This window comes from Rhea pennata, chromosome 9, assembly GCF_028389875.1.
Source record: "Rhea pennata isolate bPtePen1 chromosome 9, bPtePen1.pri, whole genome shotgun sequence".
NCBI lineage: Eukaryota > Metazoa > Chordata > Aves > Rheiformes > Rheidae > Rhea > Rhea pennata.
Window position 1 is genome coordinate 26130377 of NC_084671.1, and position 27761 is coordinate 26158137.

Sequence of the window (27761 nt, forward strand, 5' to 3'; positions counted from 1 at the left end):
AATGAAGAACAGGTATAATACCCCCCGACACACCAAAAAAAAAAAAAAAGTGTGTGTGGGATGATTTGACTTAAATATGCCTGGGAAGCTCACTGACTTGAAACTCTAAAAAGCGTGTAATCTAACAATTAGACTTCCCAGGAAGATTTAAGAAATGAAGTAGGCAAAAACAAAAAATAATTTGCGGTAAATATGCTTCTGGTACTAGTGAAGCTAGAAGGTAAATTCCTTAAGCGGTATGAAAAGTGGGATGAAGACTCTGGCTAAGATGAGCTTCACGTGACTAATTTTAAATTCTGAGGTCAACCATAAAACTAGCATCCACTGTTCTCAGATAAGCTACAAAGCATCTTCTTTCAACTTGTGCCAACTAGAATATAGTGACTTCTGTGTGTATTTTTTGGCATATATATTACTTGATTTTTTTTTTTCACATTTAAACAGTCTGGCCTAAAATTTGTCCAGTACTTTTCATCAGAGGTTCTTTTATGCAGGTATCACTGTGACTGTAGTAACCTTCAGCAACTCACTGGGAAGATGAGTTCAGGTTGAAGCAAATGTACACAAGATCGCATACTAAATAATTCAGCTTCTAATAAATGTAGAGCACCAGGGTAATTCTCCAGAAAACACTTTATTCTACGTTCACTTCTGTTTGAAGTAATAAACAAGAAGAATTACTCATTTAGCATTAGCTTTCTTCTAAAAACAAGTTACAAAAGATGAGGAGAAACCTCTTAAAGATACTTGAAATTAAGATTACTTGCACATTTTTATTCACAATTTAGAATTCTATTTTTATACAAGGTTTATATTAAAAACTGCCTTCTCAAAGGTACAGGTTAAAACCAAAACACTTGGTTTTCAATCAGTCCATATTTATGCTGATATACTTCTCTGGCTTATAAATTCTGCTCTCGAGTTGTAGTACATGGATCAGTGAGATACTGAGCTTTGTTCACAAACTGTTTCTGCAACAATTTGTGACAAGATGAGCTTTGAATATGTTTTGATGATTGCTCTCAAAACACAGAAAGCCCAGAAGCCTACTGTTACCATGCTCCTTAAAATAAATATGTAACCCTATGAACTGATGATCAATACCCAGACAGTCAAATCATAGTTTTTCTTTAAATATGGTTGGCCTCACTACTTTTATAATCAGATGAATTCTGATGTAAATTATGTATTGTACAACCAGTCAATAGTATTTTTAGATGTCATATATACATATTAAACTTATCAGATTCTGCAATAGCCTTTTTTTACATTGAGGTTTATTATCATTTTATTATTTGATATTAATATAACTTTATATTACTAATATATGCTCATTCTAGTTTTGAGTATATAATTCTAAAAGAAGTAAAAATAAGGTAAAATGCTGTGAAAACATAAATTTGAAGAATTGTACATAGAAGACTTTAATGAAATTATAGTCAAGGAACACAAATTAAAAAATGTTTATCTTGTGCAATAATGGTTACTATGGCACACATTAATTAGAGCGGGTGAAATTATTTCCACAGGGGAGTTGATCTATTTCTATCAAATGCTAGAGATGCTGATGACTTGATGAAAAAGAATTTAAAGTTTTGATATCCTAATCTTACTAATCTTGATCTGTCAAAATTCTTGCATTTTTTAAAAGTTGGGGGATGGCACTCCACACAAAAATAATTACTGCTAGAAAGCTGAAAAAGTAAGATAGACTGTTAGCAAGTCAGGACTGTTTTCGGACAGAAATCCTAACAGGATTTCTCTTCCTGGTGAAACAGATAAAAAGCAAAGGATATTACAGAATACTGTTTATGCTCATACTGTTAATGAAACATCCTTGCTATTAGATCTTCCTACATTTTATCGCATAGAGATTTTTAAATAAATGCTTTTTGTACAGACCTGTGTTGTTGCAGTTGTTATTGTGTTTATTTTTAAACTGTGCCAACACAGAAATTGCCATGGTGGGTCTAACCAACAATCCCTTAATACCCTGTCTCCAATAAATGACAATACTTTTTGACCTAGAATGTGTAATTGTAGTGGCTCCTAGATGATTAAAAAAAATGACCAAATTATTATTATTTTTTTGCATCTGTTCATTTTAGGAAGTTTTGTGCATGTTCATTGGTCATATCCTATTTCACTCACATTAATCTATTGCATTATCCTTTTCTATGTACCTTTTCCAATTCAATTCATAAATGCTACTTAAACAGTCATTATAAGAGAAGAAGCCACTACATTTTAAAAAAGGAAAAGACAGGCATTTTGTTACATTTGTTATGTTTAAGTGATTGATCAAAAATCCTGTGTTCTTTAACTGTATTTTTGAAATTCTACAAAAAAAAAGATGGAGAAGAAGCAGGTTCCGTATCCGACTATTGTCGCCAGACCTCAACAAAACCCACTCATGATGATGAATCTTTATCTTTCACGATAGCATCTTTTTCTGTACCTTTAAACCCTTGCAAGTGTCTGGCTTTTTGTTAATTGTTTCAGTTTTCATACACTTAAGTAGAAAGCTAATTGGGAAAAAAAAAGAGGAAAAAAAAAAAAAAAGAAATTCATAACCTAAACCTCCACAAGCTCAGCAGAGAGGTTATCTGAGAAGCCATCCGGATTCCCAGTTATTTTATATGCTTCTCTTGTCAATCTGGCATGGATTTCCTTGCTTTCTTGTAAATGAAATGGTTTAATTTGCCAGATGTTGCCCAAGATATTTTTATTCCATCTTTCTGCTTGTACCACTTAGCAAATTGGTTCGCAACGAGTTTCTCCACCATGCTTCTCTATCTAGTCAACAAATGTTAAAGATCTAAGTTTTGGTCCCTATATATTCTTACAGCTTATTCTCAGTGCGTTCCTTCCAGCAGCACGTAGGAAGCAATTCCCTGAGGCACAGATGCAAGTCTGTGAGGAGTTCTGTTTCATCGTAAATCCCCCGCAGTCTATTTTTGCTTTTCTTAAAGGGTGCAGGATGACACAGTGAGGTCTGATAAGACGATTAGTTTAAGACTCTTAGGCTGGTTAGGCACCTAGACGCGCCCGCGCCGCCTCGCCGGCTCCCCCCGGCGGGGCGCCGAGGGGCCGCGGAGCGCCGCGCCTTCCGGGCGCGCACGTTTCCGGTGCCGGGTGAGGCGATGGCGGCGGGCGGCAGCGACCCGCGGGCGGCCGACGTGGAGGAGGACGCCTCGCAGCTGGTCTTCCCCAAAGGTGCGCACCGCGGGGCGGCCGGCCGGCCGTTGGAGCCCGGCGGCGGCCGTTGGAGCCCGGCGGCGGCCGTTGGAGCCCGGCGGCGGCCGTTGGAGGCGCGCGGCCGTTGGAGCCCGGCGGCGGCCGTTGGAGCCCGGCGGCGGCCGTTGGAGGCGCGCGGCCGTTGGAGCCCGGCGGCGGCCGTTGGAGGCGCGCGGCCCGCGGGAGGCTGCCGGGGAGCCGGGTGGAGCCTGGCGGCCCCTGTGAGGGTCTGAACCCCCATTTCCCGGCAGGGATCCCTCCGACAGGGACGGGTGCGCGCTGATTTGCCCCAGCTCTGCTCAGCTCTCAGATTTCCCTGCTGCTTGTTACATATCCCCAAGCGTTAAAAAGTGGGGATAGTAAAGATGTATTTACAGAACCTGAGATAAAAATATATATTTTTATGGAACCTACGATTGCTAGGATAACACTTTTCTTGTTTACGTGCTTCATTAAATGCGTATGCCAGAATAAAAGATACTTCTTTGTTTTGGGTTGTAGTTAAAAGATTCTTGATTTTTGGTGTGACCATCGGTTTCTCATTAATATATGTTGACATAAAGATACAGTTTTATTTTAGAAATCACCTGTCTAGAGCTTGAGGTGTAACCATTGATCTTTTTACAGTAATTTTTCCAGAAATCTATTCTGGAGCTGTGTTTGCTCCTCAGAGATGTCCTGGAAAAGGAAAAATTGAAATTATGCTGCTTCTCTGAGTTATGAGGAAGAGGGTAGCTCTGAAGGACTTTTCTTTTGCATGTTTTCACACTAAAAGATATAGCCTACCCATGACCAGCCTGTGACATCTGTGACATTCCTAGTCCATGCAAAACAAAATGAAAGTTACCAATCCCTTTTTAGCAAGTTAGACATTTATATATATATATATATATAAAAGTTTTGAAAAACCACTCTGGAATGCCATCCCTGATCCTGCTGTATTGAACAGCTCATACTGCTGATGGAAAGAAACATATTAGAAGACCTTAATATTGGAATAAATATAGTGATGATTATGATTGAGCAAAACCAAGAAGAGCTGAGCTACTAAAAAGGAAAAAAAGTGCAAAGATTGGTTAACATTTTTTTTCTGTTAATACAGAATTTCAATGAGATACATTGTTTAAGTTCTGCCCAAAAATGGATGAAGACCATGTTGCAAAAACATGACAAATCTGGTGGTTATGGCTGAGAACGCAAAACATGTGCTTAGAAAAAAAATATATTGGAACATCACTCAAAATACTATGATTTTTCCATATTTTCATTATAAAACACAATGTAATCATTGATGTAAAGACCTTGCACAGTTACGTGAAACACATTGTTTTCTTACTGTCCAAAGCTAGATTTGTATACAAAAGTTAAATAAATTGATTTTTCATTCGTGTTTTGCCTTATTTTATGCTGGTGTTCACTCATTCACGTGAAGAATTTGAAACTGCGGAAACACTTCTGAATTCTGAAGTACATATGCTTCTTGAGCATCGCAAGCAACAGAATGAAAGTGCAGAAGATGAGCAGGAGCTCTCAGAAGTGTTTATGAAAACTTTGAATTACACAGCCCGCTTCAGCCGCTTCAAAAACCGTGAAACCATTGCCAGTGTTCGTAGGTGAGTGGAGGAGTTAGGATATAAGATTATACAGGTGACTTGGTTATGTAATGTTGATGGTGTTTTATGAAAGTAGAGTTGAATGGATGTTTTTCTGATTTGGACTTACAGAATTCTGAATTTTGTCTTTCTAGAGAGGAAAGAAACTTGATCATAATTTTTATGGCGGGTTTTACTTGTCTAAGATCAGGCCTTCTTAATGGCTTTGATATCAGTATTTAAATGACAGCGGATTGGAATAAATGAAAATATTTTCTAGACTAGGTGCAGAAAAATTCTGTGGAATTGGGGTTAATAGCTGTGATATTTTTTCTATATTCAGTTAGGCCCTTTTTTCTTTCTTTTTGATCTTACTTGTAATTTCGCTACCTTGTTGTCTTTATCCACAGTTTGCTGCTCCAGAAAAAGCTCCATAAATTTGAATTGGCATGTTTGGCTAACCTGTGTCCTGAGACAGCTGAAGAAGCCAAAGCTTTGATACCTAGGTGAGCTTTTATATAGGTTGAAGAGACTGCTTTATAGTTTGTTGTCATCTAAGGCTAGCTATGGACGGATATTTCTGTCCATCTGTGTTAATGGAAAAGCTTTATTGTCTCCATCTTTTTTCACCTCCCCATTGATCTGTTGGTGGGATAATCTTTTAAGTGCCCCTAATATACTGAAGGTAGAGCTGACTGGATTGAGTATAAACAGTTTTAATGCAGGATCATACCCAGCTATTTTTTGTTTCCTTGAAGTGAATGACACAGTACTCCTGTGAACTCCTCTGTGGATAATGTACAATGGGACAGCAACTTCTTCCATTATCTTATCTTGATTTGCTGGCTTACCGCCTGAGATACAGAGAGAGAAGTGAAACACTTATCTGAATTACTCTTTCTCTCTTGTACGCTAGGATTTCATAGTCAGCTCGACCGGTTTATGAGTGTGAGGCTACATGGACTTTTTTCAAAGATTTATTTAAACCTGCACCTGCCTTGCCTTTTTGATACAATGATTTGAAATTGTTCAGGAAAGAGTTATGGAAAGGATAGTGTTTTCTAATTGAGAGAGGAGGCCCAGCATAGGGCTTACAGTGGTATCTGTACAGTAATGTTACAGCGTGTGCCTTGTGGTACCGTAAAGGTGGGTAATGATAGTGTCAACACTTACAGATATTTGAAATTAATTTGGGGGAGGGAATATTTCTAAAATCTTTAATATACCCTCATTGGTCTTATCTTCCAGCCTAGAAGGCCGATTTGAAGATGAGGAGTTACAGCAGATTCTTGACGATATTCAGACGAAACGCAGCTTCCAGTATTAAAGCTAATGCTCGTCCCCTTCATATGAACAGAAAAATTGGAGAACTTTGATTGTTTTGGCACTCTGGACCAATACGGTCGCTCCCAGGCTGAGTAAAGGGAGTTGAAGATGAAGAGTACTCCAGCTTGGTGTTGTACATAGAGGCATTCAAACTGGAAATCAGTTTAGCCCTTCTGGTTTGTTACATTTATAATATTGGTAAAGACTCCTGTATGGTGAGAAGCAGAGAGCCTGAAATGTCCTTTCGTAGCGGCTCCTGTATTGGTTTCTTCCAGTTCCCTCTCACTGATTTGGGAATCATCAATATGTTTCTGATTTTTAGCAAAGTGCAGATGTGACTTCTTTTTTTGTGAACTACTAAGATAGGGAGAAACTTCTTCTAACTGACTGTTGGAAGGCTTAATGATGGGAGAATCAGGATTAAGATTTTTTTTAAGTTGATTGAGACAGTGGATTTTTACCACTTCAATAATTTTGTATTATTGCTTAGTGTAAATTAAAAGGTGTTTCTAATTAAGATTCTCTGTTTTGTAAATATAACTTGAGTATTCTGATTTGATTTATGAGACCTTCTTAATAAAAAGAGTAACCTGGAAGAAGGCAAAAAATCTTTATGGGAAAGAACAGCTGGGACAAAGAGAAAGACAGCTGTGTCAAGTCACTGCATTACTGCATTATACTGCACAGAGTTTCACTTGCACAGCAAAGGGAAAGAAATGTAATACTATTTCAACTCTGATTTGAAACTTAATGTTGATGAGATGTGCAGAAAGACTAAGCTGTTCAATCACAACTGGTTGAGCTACCACAGCTGAGGCATGTTGCCTCATAAGAAGAGCGTTTATGTCTGCCCTTCAGTGGCTTTATGTCTCTTGGAAGCCAGTAAATCAGACATGTCTGTCCAATAATCACAGTAACATTAATTGGATAAGAATAATTATTACATAAGGAAGCAAAACCAGAGCAAAGCAATATAGTGAATCCATATTTTATAAGCTCAGTGGCCCCTTTTGATACTGGGTATGGTGTCCAGTAAGTGCTCTCAATGTAGCTCATTTTAATGTGTCCTGTAAAATATTTCTGTTCAAGCAGCTTTAAGAAATTTTATTATTTAAAACATAGAGGACCTTTCTTCTTAATGAGAACTCATATTTTATTCAAAACAATGAGTCTCTGCCTCCTTCCTTACTTCTTGGTAAAACAAAATAATAATTGTAATTGGGAGACAATTGTGGATGCATTTCTAAGCTACTCTAAGACTCCAGGGGATAAATATAACAGGCTCGGTGATCTGAAACCATCTCAGGAGATTTGCATCATCCTCCACAAACAGATAAATAACTATAAGCATCGAGGTTACTGCTTGATGGTTGTCCTTGAAATCTGGTAATCAGGATGTGCGAGTGGAAGGGAAGGTGCCTAAGAGAGCTCTGTAACATGCAGTTGCACGGCAGAGCCGAGCAGCTGGCTAGTCTGTGAGCGGTTTGTGTTAGTTACCTCATACTATTAATACTTTTAGGACTGCTTCGTGTTACGTAGTTAGGCGAGGTGGAAAGCGCGCGGCAACGCGTTTTGGAAGCGATAGTCTGACCTACTCTTGCAGGACAGCGTTGTGAAGGAACTGCCGCCAGCAGAAGCAGGCGGGGCGCTCGCTGCAGACGGCGGCGGGGACGCGGCGCCTCCCGCGGTGCCCCCCGGCTCCTCGGCGCGCATGCGCCCGCCGCTTCGCGCCTCCACCTGCGCGGGGCGGGGCTTCCGGCTGCGCACGCGCAGACTGCCTCGCGGCGGAAGGGGCGCGGAGGAAGCACGCCCCCTCCCTGCTGCGCCTGCGCCCTCCCCCGCCGCGCTGCCCCTGGAGGCGCGGGGCACGCCCCTCGCTCCAGGGAGCGTGGTGACGTAGCGCGTGCGCCGCCCTGGTCGCTGGTGGGGGGAGGAAGATGGCGGCCGGGCGCGGTGGGGGCTCGTGAGGTGGTGGCGGCGGCTTCCGGGGCCGGGAGGACGAGGCGGGCGGCGAGGCGCCGGGGCGCGGAGTCGGCGTGCGGGGGACAAGTTGGACGGTGAGTGCGGCTGGGTGCTGGGCTGCTGGCGGGGCCGGCGAAGGAGTGAGGCGGCTGGGAAACGCGGCTTCCTCCGCCATTTTTAGGCCGCGGCTGAGGAGCGGTGCGGCCGGGGTCGGGAAGGGGCCGAGCCCCGGCGCGGCCCGGGAGCGGCGGGGGCGGAAGTGCGGCCCCGCCTGGGCTGCGGCGGCTTGGGAAGCGGGAGCCCGGGCCCTGTCCGTGGGCAGAGCTGCGCGTTGGGCCCGGTTTGGCGGCACCGGGCCCGCGGGGTGGGGTGTGCTGGGAGCTGAGGCGGCGGCGAGAGCTGGAGCCGGGAGCGGGCACGGTGTCCCCTCTCCTGCCCGCGATGCCGCGATGTATGCGTCCGGCTGTGCCTCACCCGAGACTCTTAATCCTGCCTTTTTTTTTTTTTTTTTTTTTTTTAATCTTATTGTTCCTCTCTCTGACTTGGGTTTGCGCAGAGATCAGGCTGTGCCTGCTTGAAGACTCGGGAAGCCCTGACCCTTCTGGGGTAAATGCAGCCACGTGCAGCAGGCACTTGCTTGTTCTGGAGGGGTGAATGTAAAAGATTCTTGAAATGAATGTTATTTCTCTCTTGCTGACTAACTAATAGCTTCTTTGCTATGGTTAGATGGTTATGTGCTTTGACGTGCAGTGTTTTGCAAAATCGGTACTTGCTTGAGCACATCTTCTTGCCTTAAAAAAGTAGTCATGGGTAAGTAGTTCTGTACTCTGTTGTTTTTGTACCTCATCAAATCCTCAGTCATGATTTCTGAGGAGTATCTATTTTTCTATGTAGACATTACACCCTTGCCTTTCTTTTTGCAAAAGATGTTATACTTTTATATACTTTTTTATAACTCAGGAGCTACTCTATTGTTCCTTTAAGGAAGGAAGTACTATATGTCTTTGACAGACTATGTAGTTTAGAAATAATATCACAGTATCAGTACTCAAATATTTGGTTGTTCCTGTCTCCTGAATTCTGTATCAGCTAAATAGAATTTACATCTCAACAGTTGGTCAGAATATTCTGGCATTATTCTGTAATGTAAGAATGGGTGGTCATAAAATAACCTTCAAAATCTTATTCTTAACATCTGTTCAGTTTTCCTATAGCATTTCTAATGGGAGGGTCTCTGAAACTTAACTGAAACATTTACTTTTAACACCTTCAATATGAAAAGAAACATTTGGCAAGTTTTTATATTGATTAGCTGTTAGTATTTTTGCAGTTCTTTGCACAGCTACTATGCAGCTTAGAAGATACGACTTTACATGATCCTGCTACATTTTACTGTTTCAGAAATAGATGGAACTACAAAATTATATTAAAAGCATCAAATTTGAGATGTAAATATTAATATGTGGGAAAAAATCTCCTTAAGCTGCAGAGAATTTTAGGTACTGTAACTAGCACATATATAAGTAACAAGGTAAACTCCTGTAGCTACTAAAACCTTTTAGTCTAAATATCAGGCACTGCATAGTCTTTCTCTGTTATCCGAAGTGTTGGCCCTTCATTAAATCTCTGCTCTTTCAAGTTGTAGCAGAATGGCAACCAAAATATGGATGTAAAGATTAGACTGTTCGGAACATGAAAATTGAAAAACTCTAATCAGTTTTGTGCTTCTGCTAGCAACAGAGGTCAGCACAAGAAGTACTAAAGTTGATGATCTGAAATTGATCTTGATATTAAAAGTGCCTTTTTGCAGTAGCAAAAGAGCCCTTGATTTGGGAAGGGGATTAGAAAGCTCCCTGTTTTCTTCCCATCTCTAAGATACCTTAGTCTTACTCACCTGAAAAAAAACTCAGCTGTCACAGAGATTTTTGAAGTGAGTAGGGATATACAAGGAATACAGTTCACTTTTTACTGATGATTCCATCATAAACATCTCACTTTTTGTACCTGCCAACCTCAGGGCTGATATCTAGGGAATTTTCATAATTTTTACTAACACTGGAAATGAAAATACTACTTACCTTGCCTGACAGTTTATTTTGGCAAATAAATCATTGTGCAGGAAAGTAGTCACTCATTTTTTACATAAAATTCTGAAAATGGTAGCTGTAACATGTTTGTGAATTTTACAAAATTAGTTCATGATAGTGTTAAAAAAATGCTTTGCAGTATTTTAATTTCTTATATCCTTCTGTTATTGCACAAAGTTTTAATACAGATTAAAAATACAAATGTATCATTTTCATTGGTGTTTATTTAAAAAATGTCATGGACGAGGAAGTAGTGAAATTGAACATTGTTATAGCTTGGTGATGAGGAGAAGGTGAAGGATGAAAAATGTTAAATTTTTTTTTTTTTTTTCCTCTCGTTGTGGAGAATCTCTGAAAGTAAGATCAGCAAAATAGGCTTTTTGATAACTAAAACAGTTATCAAAACTCTTTTTTTTATTATTATTATTCATTTCACTTCAGTTTAGAGAATCTGTGATCTTTAAAATTGTCTAAAACTTCATAGGAATCCATTCTTGCTCACTGGTATTTAAAAATTACTCAGCATTTAATGGAATGTCATTTCTGGTTCAACCTGCTCTCCACATTCTAGTTGGATGTACCAACCATTCAGTTTCACAACTGAAACTGAAATGTGATATCAAGTATATAGCTTACTTTCTTTGTTAAAAAAATTTTCTGTTTTATGATATTACTTTTGATAACACTGGATATTCTTTAATATTAAAGCTATGCATGTCCTGTGATGTGAAGTATTGATTAAAACTATTTTTTCAGCAGTGCACATTTAAGGCTTGTGATAGGTTAAAAGTTTGATGGGAAAAGTTAAGGCCTGAATGTGTCATTGAATGGTGGAAGTGTCTTTTTGTGGCACTTGAGATTAGAAAAGTGGCTTGCTTAGTTTAAAAGTCTTTATTTCAAGTTTCTTTCTCTAGTCAGCTTTAGCTTGCTGATTTGAAAGTCTGAAGGGAACTTGTTCTAAAGAAAAAAAAACAGAAACAAAGGCTAGAACTGTAGTACTTAATAGCTCAAGCACAAATCAGGGACATGTGAGTTTAAATCCATGAGTCCTTACTCATGAAGTTTGCTACTACTGACTTGATATATTCCTTTGAGCTGCTGTACTTTTTTGGGTACAATTCCTTCTTATTTGCTTAGAGTGTTTACAATTGCAGTTTATAAGGCACTTCTGAATGCCAAGACTTAATTTTATGCTTTGAAACTAAGCTGACTGGTATTGTTACTGCTTTTTCCTCTGATACTACTACTCTGTAGCAATTTATAAAAGGGAAGGAATGTGGATGCAGACTGATTCTGTGTAGCAAGAATAGCTATGGTCTACAAACAGATCCCAGTTTATGTAGGAATTTATGTAGCTGTTCTTTACTAAAATAAGCTTTGTTCATAAAGATGTCTTGTTAAACAGGAACAAGTAAATGCCAGCCTGAACCATATAGAATAAACTCAGGATTTAGATTGCTCTTATCACTCACCTGTAACTTTACTGAAGTGTTGAAGGGTATGGCAGGATAAGTTGAAAGCAACTTTGTAACTAAGGGTGTAGATGAATTGAAACTAATCAAATATTTGTGTGCTTATCTTGAAATGTGTAAAACAACCCTTATAGAAAGAATTAGTCATCTATTTCTCGTGGGATTGACCATCTGCTTGGGTCAATTATAAATTATTTCTCCAAATCCACAAAAAACGTATTACAAAATAAAACATTCATGTGTTCCTTTTTAAAGAGAAGCCACTCACTGGATAACAAGGAGTTTGCAATATTTTTGAGGGTTTGGTTTACTTTTATTCTTCATTGTGAAGTTTTGGCAACACAAAGTGCTTTTATTTTGCCATGAGTGTATAAGTATTCGTCCAAAAATCTCAGTTTGGCTGGAGCTGCACTTTGAGCTGGGTTACTGCTCCAATTGATGCACGTACTTGACTTACAGGCTGAGGGCTGCATAATGGTGCAGCTCTATGCTGTCACCCTGTGAACTATAGTTTTGCTGTCATCTAAATTGGCATTGCTGCTTAAAGTAGTAACTTCCTCTGCTTCTAGCCACTTCTTTTGTTTCTGTGCCAGTGGAGGACATTCAAGAACTCTGTATAGAATTGTCTTGAGGAACTGCTCTGGGCTTTGCTTAACACAGATCAGTTCATTAGGTGGATGCCAGTGTGGTCACATGAATGTTCATTTTGGCTTGAAAAGGGGTAATACAGGACAGGAACAATCTGGAACATGGCAGGATTATTTCTTTTGGTGTCAGCATAATTTTAGGCTGGGTTCAGGTCATGATGGAACTTGATCTCAGCAGTCCTTTAAGTTTCTCCCACAGTGCTGAAGTTCACTCAGTAACTATCACTGCATTTAAACTGTTTGATCATGATGAGCGGCACCACTTCCTAGCATTCTCCCCACCTACCCCCATCCCTTTGCCCTCAGTTAAAAGTAACCATCTGACTTTGTAAATGCTTTCTTTCCTATTGGCACGTGTTTGTAAGCAAGCTGTTAAGTTTTTCTGCTGAGAGACACTATGACACTGCTACTAAAATTCTATTTCATGATTACATCACACACACACAAAAATGATGAATTGCCGAAGTCTGCAAGCCAGGGGACAGTACAGCTGAGTGAGTGAATGAGAGTTAATGCTGTATGCTCATGTCGAAATGCTTGTAGTCTGTTCCTGAACTATGGAGTTTGGAGTTAAATCAATAATCGAGTCAGTCTTCAAACCTTATTTTTTGCAATCTCTTTCTACCTGTGGACACAAACATTTTTGTGTTCTCATCAAATTTAAGCCCGATAAAAAAAAGCTTGTTATTTTTCTAATAAGGTTTTTTGTAGATTTTTGAGCACTAGTGAGGTCCACAGCTTCAAGCTTTCTGTAGGGTATAAGGTGAAGGTACTGGCCTAGAACTGTTTACGGCACTTCTGCTTTCACCAGGAAAGCTTGCTGATACTCTAAAGCAGACAATATGAAGTAGGAAAGAAATGGCAAGGGATTTAGATATTTGGAGAACTCTAGCTTTCAGAACTGAAGCTCTCCTGTGACGTGCCTGACTACTAAATTGTCATTGTCTTGAGGAGCTTGACTCTTTGTATAAGTGGGTAAATCTTACACTGAACTGTGCAGATTTGAGCTATGTGATCTTGGATTTCCTTTACTAAAAATGTATCAGTGAAGAAGGTGAACATGCATTTTTTTATTGAATAGTACTAAATGCGCAATGTAGAGGCTGTTTAGTAAAGAAACTTAAGCATAGTCTCTGAGCAGCATTCATATGGCTTCTTAATATTAAATATCAGAATATTAACTGTTTATTCACGTGGCAAGGCTAGAAGACATTAATGAGTTGTGGAGGAGATGGCTGTGCAATTCCAATTAAAAGGAAGCATGCTTTTCCAATTCATATTTGTTAATGCAGTTCTGATTTTTGAATTTAATATTTGGTAAAATTTTGTTTCTTCTCTTTATAATGGTTATGATACAACCCCAGGAACTGGGCCTGGATCTCTTTATGCTGAGCAAGCAAAATAAAAAGTGTCTTGCTGAGGAAAGTCTACAGTTTAATAGTTGTGCAGTTAGGTTTTTTCAGTGCTACAGAAAGTCTTGAGCTCAATTTCTTGAGTTTTGTTTAGGATTCTGTCCTCTCATTTCTTTCAGAAATAATGACTATGGAAAATAAGTGACCTAACAGATGTAGATCGTTTATGCTACGTGACGGCATCATATCATCCCAGAAATAACATTTATATAAAAAAACAAAAAAGTGACACGTTTTTAAAATCTGGAATTAGCTATGTGTGTTTTCAGTTATGTGAGCAAATGGTACATACAGCATCCATCAATTTAGAAAGTGTTATAATATTTTAAATTCCTTTATATAGAAGAACATCTACATTGGCTGTGTTCCAAAATAACCATCTTTTAAAGAAAAACTCTGCAAGAACTGTAGCTTACCAAAACTATTCTTAAACAAAAGTTGTATGAAACACTGAGGCTAAAACAACAATTGTTAGCACAGTTTGTTTATTTTCATCAGAAGCTTGTTCCTCCTTGCATAAAATGCTTTCTAACCTACCAAGTCTAGCATACAGATAGAGGGGTTATACATTCATCTTCCACATCCAACTGCGGCAAAGCTCATGTGTACTAGACTTTTAAGTCTTAAAAGGAGCAGATGTTGGGAAACTACAGTTTTGAATTCCACCTTTATCCAGATAATGTCACTCTCAAAATTATACTTGATCGAAGTGGTGAGTGTTGTTTCCTTTCATTATTCACCAGTAAGTCTCGCTGAGATAATTCATAAGTTATCGTAGTTCATTGTGCTTATCTTTAAAATCACAGTGAAAGAGACTCAGTCGTATGCTTGCCCTGTTACCACTCTAAAATCTGACATTTTAAAGAGCTTTGTGGGAGCAGAGTGGGACCTTGCCTTGCAGTTTGAAAATCCATTGATTAGAGTTTAATGTTTTCCTTGCTCTTGAGATGTTAATAATGAATGCAGGTTCCTTTTTTTTGTTCTTAATCCCCTCATCACTTTCTCACAGTGCATCTCATGAGGGAAGACAGTGTGTTTCATCTGGTGGTTAGCCAATGCGAATGTTTGCTACATAGTCAAAAAAGACTGTGTATTGGTAAGATTACCAGTGTGCTACAACTGAAAACTTTGTCACTAGGAGCAAGAGGTTGTGTCTGGGACTGTAAAATGAAAGTGCATCCCTAACCTTATTAGGGCCTGTTGCAAAGGCCTTGCTTGAGTAAGTATTTTGTGCAACACCATCAATTGTTGCATTGGGGAGCATTGTTAATGTGCGAAGTATGGTCTGAGTTTCTTTAGCAGGATTCATAAAGGTCATTTAGAATCATTGTATGATTTAGTAAAGTTTGAACCTTCTTTTCCACTCCTGCTATCCTTGTATAAGTGTGTCTCTTGATTAGCTGTGTCTGGGTATAGCAGCTGTAGGTATTCATTTGCAATTTTTCTATAAGCATATCTGCTAATTTTACTGTTTGCAAACCTTGGATTTTGGTTTGGGGAGGAGCAGTAAGCTTTCATCTTGGATAAATCTTTGTATGTTGTCTGCTACATATTTTCATCGAAGGAGGATCAAAAACAATGAAAAATCTCTTTCTGGATATTGCAAGAAAAAGATTGCAGGTACAGTATGCTATACAGTGTTTATTTTGCAGTGTGCTTGTAACCAATACAAGAAAAGAAGATTCTAAACACTGCTACGTGAAGTATGTGAGTAACCTTGACATGTGAAGAATGCTATGGAACAGAGCCCCTGAACTCTCAAAGCCTCTACTTTTGTGTGTAAATTAGCCAGAATGTAGAAGTGAGTGGAAATTGCTTTGAACATTAAAGTAGCCAATTCAATAAAAAGTTCCATCATTTTGAAAAGTATCTGCTAAAGAATAAAATCTTTTTGAAGAGAGAATTAGAAAATCTACTGTTAATAACTACTGTTATTAACAGTATATTAATAATGCTAATAACTACAGAAAAACAACTGATCTTTAGCTTTTAATTGTTTTTTTTCCCTTGGACTTCCTGTATAAAGGCACTTTTTTGTGTGATTACACGATAGTGCTGTTTTGCTTGCTCTTAGTCCCCTTCTTGTCTTCAGTTTCTTAGCGATGGAAACTTAAGACACCGCTTTTCTGCTTTTATTTGGCTGAGAAACTGTTATGGCTAACAGTGCAGCTTTGTTGAAAGAGTAGCCCATGTAATGCTAAAGAAAAAAAAAGGTGTTCTTTCAGTTACGTAGTAAAGATTTTCTAAATTCTTTTCCTTTTATGCTTTCAAGATTTCTTTTACATAAAACTTGCAAGTAGTGAGTATGTTTTTGTTAAGCATTCCACAGATAAAAGTTATGAAAGGTGAAGTTAAAGTTGTTACAAATTACGGCTGTTATTAACAGCTAAACTTACTAAAAAGGCTTTGGTATCCTCTTATCAGTGTTAAAGTTACAGCTGTTCAAAGTTTTACTTTGAACTTAATACTTTGATGTATTAAAATATATAAATATATTAAAATACATATTTCAATTTCATAGTGTGAACAGACTCAAGTAGTCTTAAAATTCTACGATAGCTGTGAACTTCATGTTCTCTTTATCACGGCAGTTCAGCACATTGTTTCTGAATCAAAGATGGTGATTGCCTTGTTTCCCTACAGTGAGTTTTGTCCTGCAGACTGCCGTAGTTCTTCTAGTTGTTTTTCTGTACACTGCTCATAAGGTTCCCTGGAGATTTCATTTTGGTTTGTGCCTTTGTTTTGTTTTGTTTTGTTTTTTTTCCTTCCTGTGCTGTTTGTGTGCTTGATAAATTGAAGGCAACTGTGGAGTTGTCCTCTATCAGGAGCTGAGTATAGGCAAACGGAAGCAGAATGGCCATGTTTTTTCCGCACGGCACCTAAATCATAATTTGCCTCTAGAATCCAGTAAGCTTCCAATTCAATCATGTGTGAGATGAGAAGAAAAGGTGATGACAGCTGGGGGTGTTGGGGATTTACATACAGTATCCGCTATAGTCAGGAGGGATCTTGATACACTTGAGAAATGGGCCACCAGACCCCTCGTGAAACTCAGCGAGGAGACAGTGTTTCAGCCAGTGAGGATGAATTACAATTATATTATATTAGCAACTCACTCTAGTAAAAAAAACAGTCTGGGTTATAATCTATGTGCAGCTCTTGATGAATATTAAGCAAGTGTCAAGCTGAAGGAATATATAGGTAATTTAAGGGGAAAAAAAGATGCTGCTCTTACTGTTTTAAGTTAGTGCAAGATACTGCAAGTAAATTTTAACTTAAAATTATCAGATCAATAACATTGAAATCATGGCAGCAGACCAAATTCTGTACATCTTTTAATTGACTTTTAAGTGCTGCCTGGCAAACATGTTCATATTGCAATTGGTTGCTTCCATGTTTGTTTTGAAGTGTGACCAAGAAACTTCTTGTACAAGTGCTCCTTTGCCTTTTGTGGGATGCAGAAAGGGAATGTTGCTAGACCATTCACCTACCTGTGGAAGCAGTTCTCTACTGTGGCCAGAGTGGTAGAGCAGGGCCTGTCTCGAGTTTTGTGCATTAGAGATTTTGATTTTTTTAATGATGCGTGTAACTACCTGTCTTCTGTATGCAATACATCTGTTCTGGAGTGAGTTAGGGCCTTATTGCGAGCATAAAATGAGATAGGCTTGTGGTATCTTACTTGTCAACTTTTCATTTCACATTGTTTCTTGATCAAGTATTTGTTTATTGCTAGGAATGCAAAATTTGAAGAAAGGACTTAAATTTAAGTGTATTTTATGTGCGGCTTAGGAGACTCAACTATTTAGGATTGTTCCCTGGGCTTTGTAGCATGAGACTTTCAGTCTGACTCTTAAGTTTTCCCTTGATAACCTATCCTTCCTTTGGCTTTTAGATTTCTTTATTTCAGATTTTCTGTGTGTATGCTTTCTCTACTGTTCCAGAAAGTACTGAGCTTAGTGTGATTGTATGTGAAACTCGCAAGATATGGGTCTTTTTTTGACAGTTAAGTGTTGACACTACTTCTCAAAGAAGATAAAACTTTTGAATCCAAAAAACTACATCAAAACCAAATTTTGTGCGTTGTACAGTGAAGATTGTTGTTTTCTGGATAGATATGTTAGAAATGTAAAGTACTTTATTCTTTTATACTCCATTATAATTTATGTGTATGAATTTGGGTTGTGTTTAAAAATGCAAAGGTTTAAACTTCATGGGGAAACTGGAAATGTGAAAATACAGAACTGAAATTAAAGAGAAGAAATTCTGTTTTTGCATTTTTACCTCTCTGGCCATGCCAATGTAGTAAACTCAGGCCTGTGTGTGAAACAAAAATCACTGAAGTATCTCCAGATAAGAAGGTGTTGTTGAGCCGTTTGGCCAGAGTAGTTTATTTTTACCTGGCCAATGACTTTTAAGCAGCTATCTTACTCATTTTTGAGGAAAATGTAGCAGGCAGTGTTTTCATTTGACATTTCATATTAGAATAGAATGACAAGAATTGAGCAAGCTGTCAAACCTTCCCCCATCCCTCCCCACTTTACATGGTCAGAATTTCATACCCGTTTTGAAAGTTTTTTTTTTTTTTTAATAAATAGAATACAATAGAGAATGATTACTAGTGTATATTAAGAATACATTTAAAGATTATAGAGGCCTAGGGAAATGTCTGCTTATTGTAGAGAGTAGTAACATTGCTTAAAAGCAGTCCTGTATACTGTAGGCTGGTATTTTGGTCTCTAGTTTTGTAATTTGGTGTTTTCTATGGACCTCTGATATATGTGGATAATTAAAGGGTCTACTCTCAGACAAGTAAGAATGGCCTTATTTTTCTTAGGTTTAAACTCACTATACTAGTGTCTGCATACCTTCTAGGAAGCTTCCTGGGATCTGCAAATCAACATATATAGAAAACTGTTCTATTGCAGTGTCTTATTTAATTCTATTGCAGTGTCTTAATTCTAAAGTGGAGCTGAATTTTTTGAATAGTCAAAGGATGGAATTTTATGCAATTTTCTTCTTGTGCTATTGTAGGATTTTTGTCTTTTTTTTTTTTTTTTTAACAAAGTATATTAAATTTCACTGCCACGGGATTGAGTTGGGCAACCTGTACTCCATTATTGTATATTGCTTACTGATACAAACATGCCTTATCACTGTGGTGTGTGCTGTTTTTAACAAAAGTAAGATGAAATTCTGTTAAGCAGTTCAAAGACAAGACAGGTCACAGAATGACTTTGAAGATGAGAATGTATTTTGGTGACTAGTTTTTAATTTCTTTTTAAATATAGCTATTAACTCACTTGTACCTGGTGGGAAATGCATCATCTAGGTACAGAAATATAAAGATCCACAACATTTTTTCTGGACTGAATTTCTCTAGCTTTAGCCATTTTACTTTTGATGAGGCAGCTATATCTGTCCAAAATCTGAGACTTACAAGAGTATTGTAGACTACTTCTGTTGAATTAAATGATAATTTTATTTGAAGTTCTTTAGTGCTTCGCTCAGGTGTACAGTTTTCAAACTTTAGTTGATTTTTATTTTGGTTTAGAAATTGGTTTTAATGTTTTTCCAATGCAAAAGCAAATTGAAGTATGAAGCTTTTCAAGGAATTGCTCAAATTAATACGGTCTTCATTCTGAGTGTCAGCAGAGCATTCTTTTTCATAGTTTTTTCAGAGCATAATTTTCTGTACTGTGAAGGAAACCATTATCAGTCTTTTCCTTGAAGAAATGGTTACATCTGTGTAGAGCAAAAGAAAAGTTAACTCTGTTTTGAGAGTTTAATGCATTGGCAGAAGTAGAGATTTAAGCAATTTTCAGATATATTTTCAGAAAATGTGTTGGAGCTCGCTGCTAATTCTGCTTTTTGCAGCATTTCTAGAGATATAGGACTCCAGTATTAGTAATTATAAATCATGTCTGCTTCAGGAAGTGGAGAAGAGAAAATGTTAAAAACATAGATTTAAAACTATTTTTTTTTGCTAAGGTTTATATACTCTTTAAAGGAAGAATTGGGAATGTCTGATTCTGGTAATTTAAAATATCAGCAAGACCTCTTCCTAAAGATAACATGATTTGTATAGTTGAAGAACCATTTTTCTATGTAACCCCACTTGGTGATTTCATGCTTTCAGAAAGGCCTGGGAGCATAAGCAGGTCCTTCACTCTTTTCAGCCATTAATTCTGTTAAGGTTATACCTGTGTAAGATAAATGGTGGGTGTAAATATATTTTTTATTCTGTTTTCTAAAACATGAAAAACTACTGCTGAAAATGGCAGAAATAGCACATTTAAAGCTGGAGCATATCATGCCATATAATTCTCTTATGTTAGGAAGAAAAAAAGACTTCCAGATAAGGAAAAAGGATGGATATTGGGATCTAGAAAGAGTTTTCCCCCAAATAGCATAAATATTTTAGGAAGGGGAAAAGCACTGAAGGGCATGGAGACCACTGTTCTCCAGAGCAGAGATGCACAGTCTTCCAAAGGATTGGAAGGGGGGAAAAATTGGAACTCTCTGTTGGAACTTTACAGAAGAGGGAAGGGAATAACATTTAAATTGAACTTGGTCTGATTTTTCAGAACAAGTATATTGATTTAGGAGTGCTTAGAAATGCCATATTATATGTTCTACATGTTAACTAAATGCAGAGGTGCATTTTTTGAGATGATTGTTTATAATAGGATTTTTGAGTTTAAAGAAATGCTACTAAGAAAGAAATTTGAGCAGTAGCAATACCTTGTACGTGTGAAGGTTAGGTTGGTTGTCTTACCAAAGAAAGATGGTGTTATTGATGTATTGAACAACGAGTTGTTATGCTAACTTTGCATTGTTATATTCTTTCCTTGCGCTTTCAGAGAACCTCAGAGAGCTGAGGTTCTTACTAGTGTTTCTTGCATTGAAGGTCCTGATCCATATTTTGAATTACTGTGTGCTAAATAATAATTATTAATTTTCACTGTTTCTGTTGCACTGTAAGTTGTTTAAGGCTTTCATTACACTAATTTTTTTGCTTTAAGGCTTTCACATACTTTGTTTAACTTTCTAATAGGGATTTAAACATTATACAGTTGCCCTCAGAACTTTTTATCACCTGTTTTGTCTCTTAGTCATTCATTGTGTCTTAAGCTGTAGCATGTTCTGTTGGAGGGAGCAGGAAGGCATTGGGTTTGGCTAAGTCACTGGCTTCTTGTACTTCCCTGGAGAATAGCCTTCTGTTTTAGCATTTGGAAACATATTTTTCTTTTGACATGTTCAGGTTATTACTCACTGTACTTCACCCAAGTTACTTTCTGTGAAAAGTAACTCTTTATTAGAACAGCAAGCAAGTTTTAGTTACCAGTTATTGTACTTTGTTAATGATAAACCTTACTTTTTGTATAAGCCACATGAAAACATAATGAGATTATGCATTAATTTTTTTCTAGAATTATGTATGAGAATTGATTTAAGGCATTTTTTCCTTCATAATTTACTAAGCTAGCCTAGTGTAAAAGGATGCTTTGGTATTTTTATTTTGATTTAGCAGCCCAATTTATTTTATCCTGATTTAGTGAAGTTACCTGTGAATTGATTTGGTTCCATGATTTCAGGTAGCAAAGTTGAAGTCTACTGATTGTCAGAAATGACTGCAAGATTCATCTTGGTATTTAAAAGCAAATGATACCCACAAAAGATGATAAAGTAATATTAAGGCTACAAAGTTAAATGCTCATATTAGTGTAACCTTATTTGAGGACACAAGCTACATGATAAGTTTTTATAATAATCTAATACTGTGTGACTCTTCTAGTTTTAAAAAACAGGCCTTGATGTCTCCTGGCATCTGTCTATCTTGCTGTGCCCAAGGTCATCATCAGGTCTTCTGTTTTCAGATTTGTTGTACAGCCATGTCTTTGTGAATACTGATAGTATTAGCAAACTTGCCATTCTTTATGGACTGCTACTAGGAATGAGTAAGAGGCTTGCTGTGTTTCATGGGTACTTGATAGTTAGATACAATGATGAACATCTCAGGTTCAGTCATGAGCTCCAAGTTCTGTTTTGCACAGCTGCTTTTACACAGGTCTCTCAGATTCAGTTTTGTTCATTCTTTATTTTTTCCCCCTCTATGTTTGACTTTTACTTAAGTCTATTTGTCAGGCTTCTCATTCATTCTCTCTTGACTGACCTAGCTCTTTGACCTTTATTTTGCTTATGTGATAATTCCCATTCTTAATTTGTTTAGACAATTCTGTCTTTTTTTGTCCATTTGTTCCTTCCTATTCCTACCTTCACTTTCATGTCAGATATGCCTCCATTACTCACCAACCGATTTATTTTTTTTCCAGTCTTTCTATTATGATATTAACTGAAGGGTAGATCCAATTATTAATCTTCTGGTATTCTGGACAGCCTTATCTTTGCCCAGTGAATTCATTGTAGGCATCTTTATATACCTCCAAATTTGTGCAAACCCATCAGATTTGAAGGGATATTTGTGTGGCAAAAAATAGACAAATGGATGGTCAGCTCTCTGTAAAGTTGTGTGTCTGCTCCGGAAGATGAGGATACCGAAATGAATGGCATAAAAACTCATTCCATAGTTTAAAGTGTGATTAAAATTCTAACAAAGTAAAAGCATATGATGATTGGCAAAATTACCACCCAGAACAATAAAACAAGACCTGTCCTATGTTTAGTCTATGTGAAAATCTCTGTTGCTCCTAATGCTGTGCATTAAGGCAAAATGTAATCTTCCATTTATACCTTTGATGGACTCTTAAGTGAAAGAAGTTAAGTTTTTTTGCTTAAGAAAAAAAGCAGATGTAGACATTACTACTCTAGATTGTACATTTTCCTCTATTTGTTTACTTGTTTCTATCCTACTGATTGTAACAGGAATTTCAACTACAAATGTGGTGAGTTCAGACAATTCTTAGGTGATACAAAATAGCTAAAGGAGAGCATGCAGAGGCACTGATTTGTCTCAGCAAAAGACTAGATAGGATACTGAAAGTTAAATGTTCTCCATTCAAATATACTGTCTGGTTAACACGTTCATAGAAATAAACTATCCGGTTTAATCTAATAAATAAAGGGGTTTCCTGGTATATATTCAATTCTAGAACTTCTTTGTTTAGAGACTTCTTGCTGTGTTTATGCGTACACACACAGAGTACACAGTGGTGATTTGGACAGAAGGGTAAACGCATAGATGAAAGCATGGTATCTGAGGCATTAGTAGATGAAAGTGATCGTGAGCAGCTGGGCCACACATCTGTTTGCCGGCTTGGGCCGAGTTTGTTACTGCAATAGGAAACTTTCTGTAACAAAGGCAGTGATCTCAAAAGTTGATGAAACAGCTCAAAGCATAAAAAGAACAAAAACCTTTGTTTTTCTAGTCCTGTATTATCTTCCCTGTATCTCCGTATATTGTCAGATGACAGTCACAAGCTCAGTAGGAGAAGGGTGTGTGATCAATGAAGAAGTGTAGTTAGCATGTTTAAACAGTAGTTGTTGCTGAGGGATGACTGTGTTAAGTGAATGTTATTAGTACTGATCTAAGCTTGCACTGGTTTTGGGAGTGTCCAGTCTGAACTGATCCATGTTATAGCTAATCATGTAGTTAGCTGTAATTGTAATTGCAAAATGTTTTCCAGAAGATTTTTTTTTTCCTTCTGATAAATCTGAGTAAATAGTAAAAACAACTTGTTGCTTTGGAGTGTTCCTCTAAAATGACTTCTGTGTAATGCTTTCTTGCAAATCTGTAATCAAAATGTTTTTAGAAGTCTTAGATTATATTTTTGCCTGCATTCGTGTCATTGGTTCTAGAAACCTATTTTTGCATTGCCTATAAGGAGTACATGTGAGGCTTTGAAAATAAGTCTCTTTTTCTTCCTCTCTAGTATCAGGTACTGGTGGGAAGGGGAGTGTGTGTATTTTAGACTTGTGAGTTTAGTCCTGGAAAAACTTTCAAGATCTGAGCTTTAAAACTGCATAAAAAGACTATTAACGGTTAAATGTTTAATGTTGGTTTGCTCATGTAAGTGAAGCTGCTGTCCCTTGATATAAAACCATTACTGACCTTTTAATTTTACCTTTGAGAATGAACATTTGAAAAAGACAATACAACAGTTAGCTCCCTTCTGGAGAGCTGTAAGAGTCTGAGATAGCATTGAGAGTGCTTGGTGTAGGGAAGCCTTGGCATCCTTGGCTTGTTGGAGGCCAGCTTGATGCTGCCATGGCTGTGGTGGTACAGTGATGTGTTTGGCAGTATGTGGAGCTGGGCCTAGTATCTTACTAGACCACCCAGTATTGAGCAGCTTTCAGGCAATGAGCCTTTCAGTCAGCATGGACAGGCGTGTTTGTTTGAAAGGTTTTCTCCCCCTTGTTTTTAAACCTTATTTATGTAGCTAATAACCAACTGTCAGAGACAGTTTGTCTTCTAGTGAACCTTCTGCAGTGTGTTCAGTTAACAGCGGGAAGGAGCATGTGATTTCTACATTTGCCAAGCCTGTGCAGGTCAATCCCCTGCCCGTGATGACAACTAAAATCAGTCTTTTGAAGGGGCTTAATGTTTCTTGGCTTTTCTTACACTGTTCTTATTGAGGACACTTCTTTTTACATCAGTACAGTTTCAGTTTAGACATGGTAATGTGAACTTTATGGTAATGTATTTGAAAGCAAAATTTCTCTTGCTGCTGAACATAGTTAACTACTTCAGCTCAAGGATAAATGAGAGAGAGTAATAATTGTTCAGAGAAGTCTGCAAATCTGACTTCATAACAGACTTTATTTGGAAGCAGTTTCTTTTATTCTTGTAGATATAAGTTAATGGTGATGTTAATATGGACTTTTTATTGCATAGTAACCTAGTGTTTAACTTCTTGCAGCCTTTCAGGAACAGGATAGCCATGGCCACAGAAATTGGCTCCCCACCCCGTTTTTTCCACATGCCGAGGTTCCAGCACCAGGCGCCTCGGCAGTTGTTCTACAAAAGACCTGATTTTGCACAGCAGCAAGCAATGCAACAACTTACTTTCGATGGAAAGCGGATGAGAAAAGCAGTGAACCGAAAAACCATAGATTATAATCCCTCTGTAATTAAATATTTGGAGGTAAGTTAACATTTTGGTTTTTATTTGAGTAACTTTTTTTTTTTCTCTCCTGAAATTTGGCATTCTTCTTTTCACATATACACAGAGAAGTTTGGAGTATTGGGAAATCTGCTACTGTGTTTTCAAAAGTGTCAAATGCTTGTACATTGGGTACAGGTTGGTATATAGAGCTTCCAGATAAAACTGCATATACACACAACTGACTTTGTAGTTGCACTGCAAACACTGATTTTTATGTTATTATCTGTCTATCTTGGAATTCTGGCCTGTGTATAGGCAGTGGAGTGTCTTGTACGGTATTCTGACTTCTGAGTAGACATTTAAACCCAATGTAAATAATGTAATTTTTCTTATTTTTGTTTTGTAATAGAAAATAAACAAAATGGGAAACAAACTATTCCCACTTCCTTTTCCAGAACTAGGGCAATATAAAATGTTGTCTCATCCTTTTACTAAATAACACTGAAATTTGAACTGTGATCTCTGAAAATCCCTTTTTGCACAGTTAATAGTTAGAGAACAACTTTAATGAAGTTTTGCTGAAGAAATGTTTCTGTGAAAAAGCTTATTTAGCTTTCTTGATTATGTGGTGAAATGAATTCCATAATGTAATTTTTTGACCAAGATGCACTATATAAGTGCTGGCTGTTAGCTCAGAAGCAGAATACAAATCTGCAGATGCAGGAATTGTTGCAATCTCAACAGCAGCGTTGCTAAGGCATGAGGAGCTGGTTGAAATCTACTGTGGCCAGTACATGATTGTAGTTTGTAGATGTTAACCATTAGAAGTTTTTTCTTTATTTTAAATCTAAAATCATCTAGCACCTATTTAAAGACTAAATATTTAAAACATATTCTTGTATTTGCCCAAATAAGATTCTAGCAGTAGCAGACCTACATTAAAAATAATTTTAGCAGTTCAAGGCCTTTTTTATTTTGGCAAAAATAAGTAATCTCAAACTTGTATTTACTTAAAATAAAAAACTCAAACAAAAACACTCCAGTCTCCCACCCCCAGATTTTGAATACTTAAAAATAAATAAATAAATAAAAATAAAATTAAAAAATTAAAATACTTAAAAAAAAATTAAGATCTGTCAGAATTCAACTTCAGTCCCCCCATTAGTACACCTTTGAGCTGATTTGATATGGTCCCAGAGAAATGAGAATAATGGTTTGTATGTCAGTCACTCTTGGCTTAAAAAATTCTGGCAAACTGAAGTACTGTGTTCCAGAAATGTTTTACTTAAAATTTCAGGTTACGTTTCTGTTATGAACAAAATACAAGTTGGTAGGATGTACAGCATGAAGCTAACATAGATTTCATCCTCAATGTAGGCAAGCTACTAGTCATGTCAAATGTTTTTTAAAAGGTGGTGCTTAACACTACAGAAAATGTAACATATTGAGAGTATTTTTATCCTTTGCTTGTCTAAGTTTTATCAGTTTGAATGCACTGTTTTCTTTACTTGATGTTTCAGCCACAGCAGCTTGCTTTCTAGCTAATGTCAGCGGGTGGGATTTTTAGAGCTCATCAGCACAGCTCCTAGTGGGGTAAACAGCCTGGAAGTAAAACTTTGAACATGCTTCTTGTATAATACCTGTCAGCCTTTGCAGCAAAGTACCAGTTGTCTTTGTTATTGTGCCTTGTTACGTGGGACTGTGCTTTTCATATTCTTATGCAGCAATCTTAAGTTAGTGATTTTACTCTCATGAATTTGTCTAAGTCTTAAAAAATTCTTCAGTCTTCTGTTTACAGCATGGATATTCTGCTAGTTTCCTGAGACCAAAAGTTTTTAACTGGGTTCATTCTAAAATCTGTGGAGTATATTTGGAATTTTCCAAACAGACTGTCAGTATGTTTCTATTGGTTGAGAGCCATGAAGTATAGACATGGTATGAACCAGGAGTTGTTTTCCTCTTTCCAGAACAGAGTATGGCAGAGAGACCAGCGAGATATGCGAGCAATTCAGCCTGATGCAGGATATTATAATGATGTAAGTAAAACCTTTCTACTTCCGGTGAAGCTCTGTGGATAAAACTGTCTGGAAATGAGGATTCTGGCTTTCAGTTGAAGTTTTCCTTTTGTCCACAAGAGGTCTCAGATATGAAGAATGTCTTCACCTTATGGTCTCTTGTTCTGTTGGAGTCTATCCCTGAAAAAAGCCTGAAATGGGATAGGCTATTCATTTTTTGGACTTAAGAACTCTAATAATGCATTCAGTGTGCTAAATCTTAATAGGTTGCACTTGAAGATGCTGGTTCTGGATATTTGAAATGGTAAATCACGTAGGCTTTTGAACAGTTCTGTGGATTAATCCCTGGTAATATATCTCTGCAATTTAAATACTTGCCTTTCCAGAAATGGGTGTTCAGAGGGTATGTTTTTCTTGCAGTTTCTGGCTAGAAATATTGCTACTAAACTTGTTATTTCGTCTCTCCTAGTTGGTCCCGCCTATAGGAATGTTGAACAACCCAATGAATGCTGTAACAACAAAATTTGTTCGGACATCTACTAATAAAGTAAAGTGCCCCGTATTTGTTGTCAGGGTGAGTTTTATGTTGGTTTGCTTAGTTGCATTGTCTTAATTTAAATTAAAATAATAATATGCTTAAATGAAGAAAGAAACAAGATGATAGCAGTGAAAGCTACTTCCAAATAAAAGTATCATGTGGAATGTGTAGACTCTCTACCTTAGATTTTAGAAAAATTGTAAGGTCTGAGTACAAAACAGTTGCATCTCCCACATTTTAATCAAAAACTTTCAGAATGTTTTTCTGCTAATACATTTTAACTCATAGAAAAGAGGCTATTTGGTCTCTGCTGTTTGACTCTTGTAGCATCTATTAAACTTTTTTTTTTATATATATATGGACTTGCTTTGTCCCAGTGTTACAAAATCAAAAGTCCTCTGGCGAGGTTA

The 27761-nt window shown here is 37.5% G+C and overlaps 2 protein-coding genes across 6 annotated transcripts in view; both read left to right on the plus strand.

Moving 5' to 3' along the window:
* The first annotated feature begins 3139 nt into the window (after window positions 1–3139).
* POLR2D (RNA polymerase II subunit D) lies at window positions 3140–6738 on the plus strand. The gene is made up of 4 exons (XM_062582823.1): window positions 3140–3216; window positions 4670–4850; window positions 5240–5335; window positions 6078–6738. Exons 1-4 carry the CDS (start codon window positions 3144–3146, stop codon window positions 6154–6156), a joined length of 429 nt encoding a protein of 142 aa, XP_062438807.1. The 5' UTR covers window positions 3140–3143; the 3' UTR covers window positions 6157–6738.
* A 1355-nt stretch (window positions 6739–8093) lies between these two features.
* The window catches only part of WDR33 (WD repeat domain 33), a 68845-nt gene continuing 49177 nt past the window's right edge, over window positions 8094–27761 (plus strand). For 2 of the 5 annotated variants that reach the window (XM_062582524.1, XM_062582523.1), the window contains exons 1-4: window positions 8096–8212; window positions 24613–24837; window positions 26766–26834; window positions 27283–27387. In XM_062582524.1, the coding sequence (XP_062438508.1) occupies window positions 24634–24837; window positions 26766–26834; window positions 27283–27387 (378 nt within the window). In that variant the 5' untranslated portion in view covers window positions 8096–8212; window positions 24613–24633. Of the gene's footprint in view, window positions 8213–24612; window positions 24838–26765; window positions 26835–27282; window positions 27388–27761 lie in introns of all 5 variants that reach the window. The other 3 variants (XM_062582525.1, XM_062582526.1, XM_062582527.1) reach the window with 2 other exon arrangements.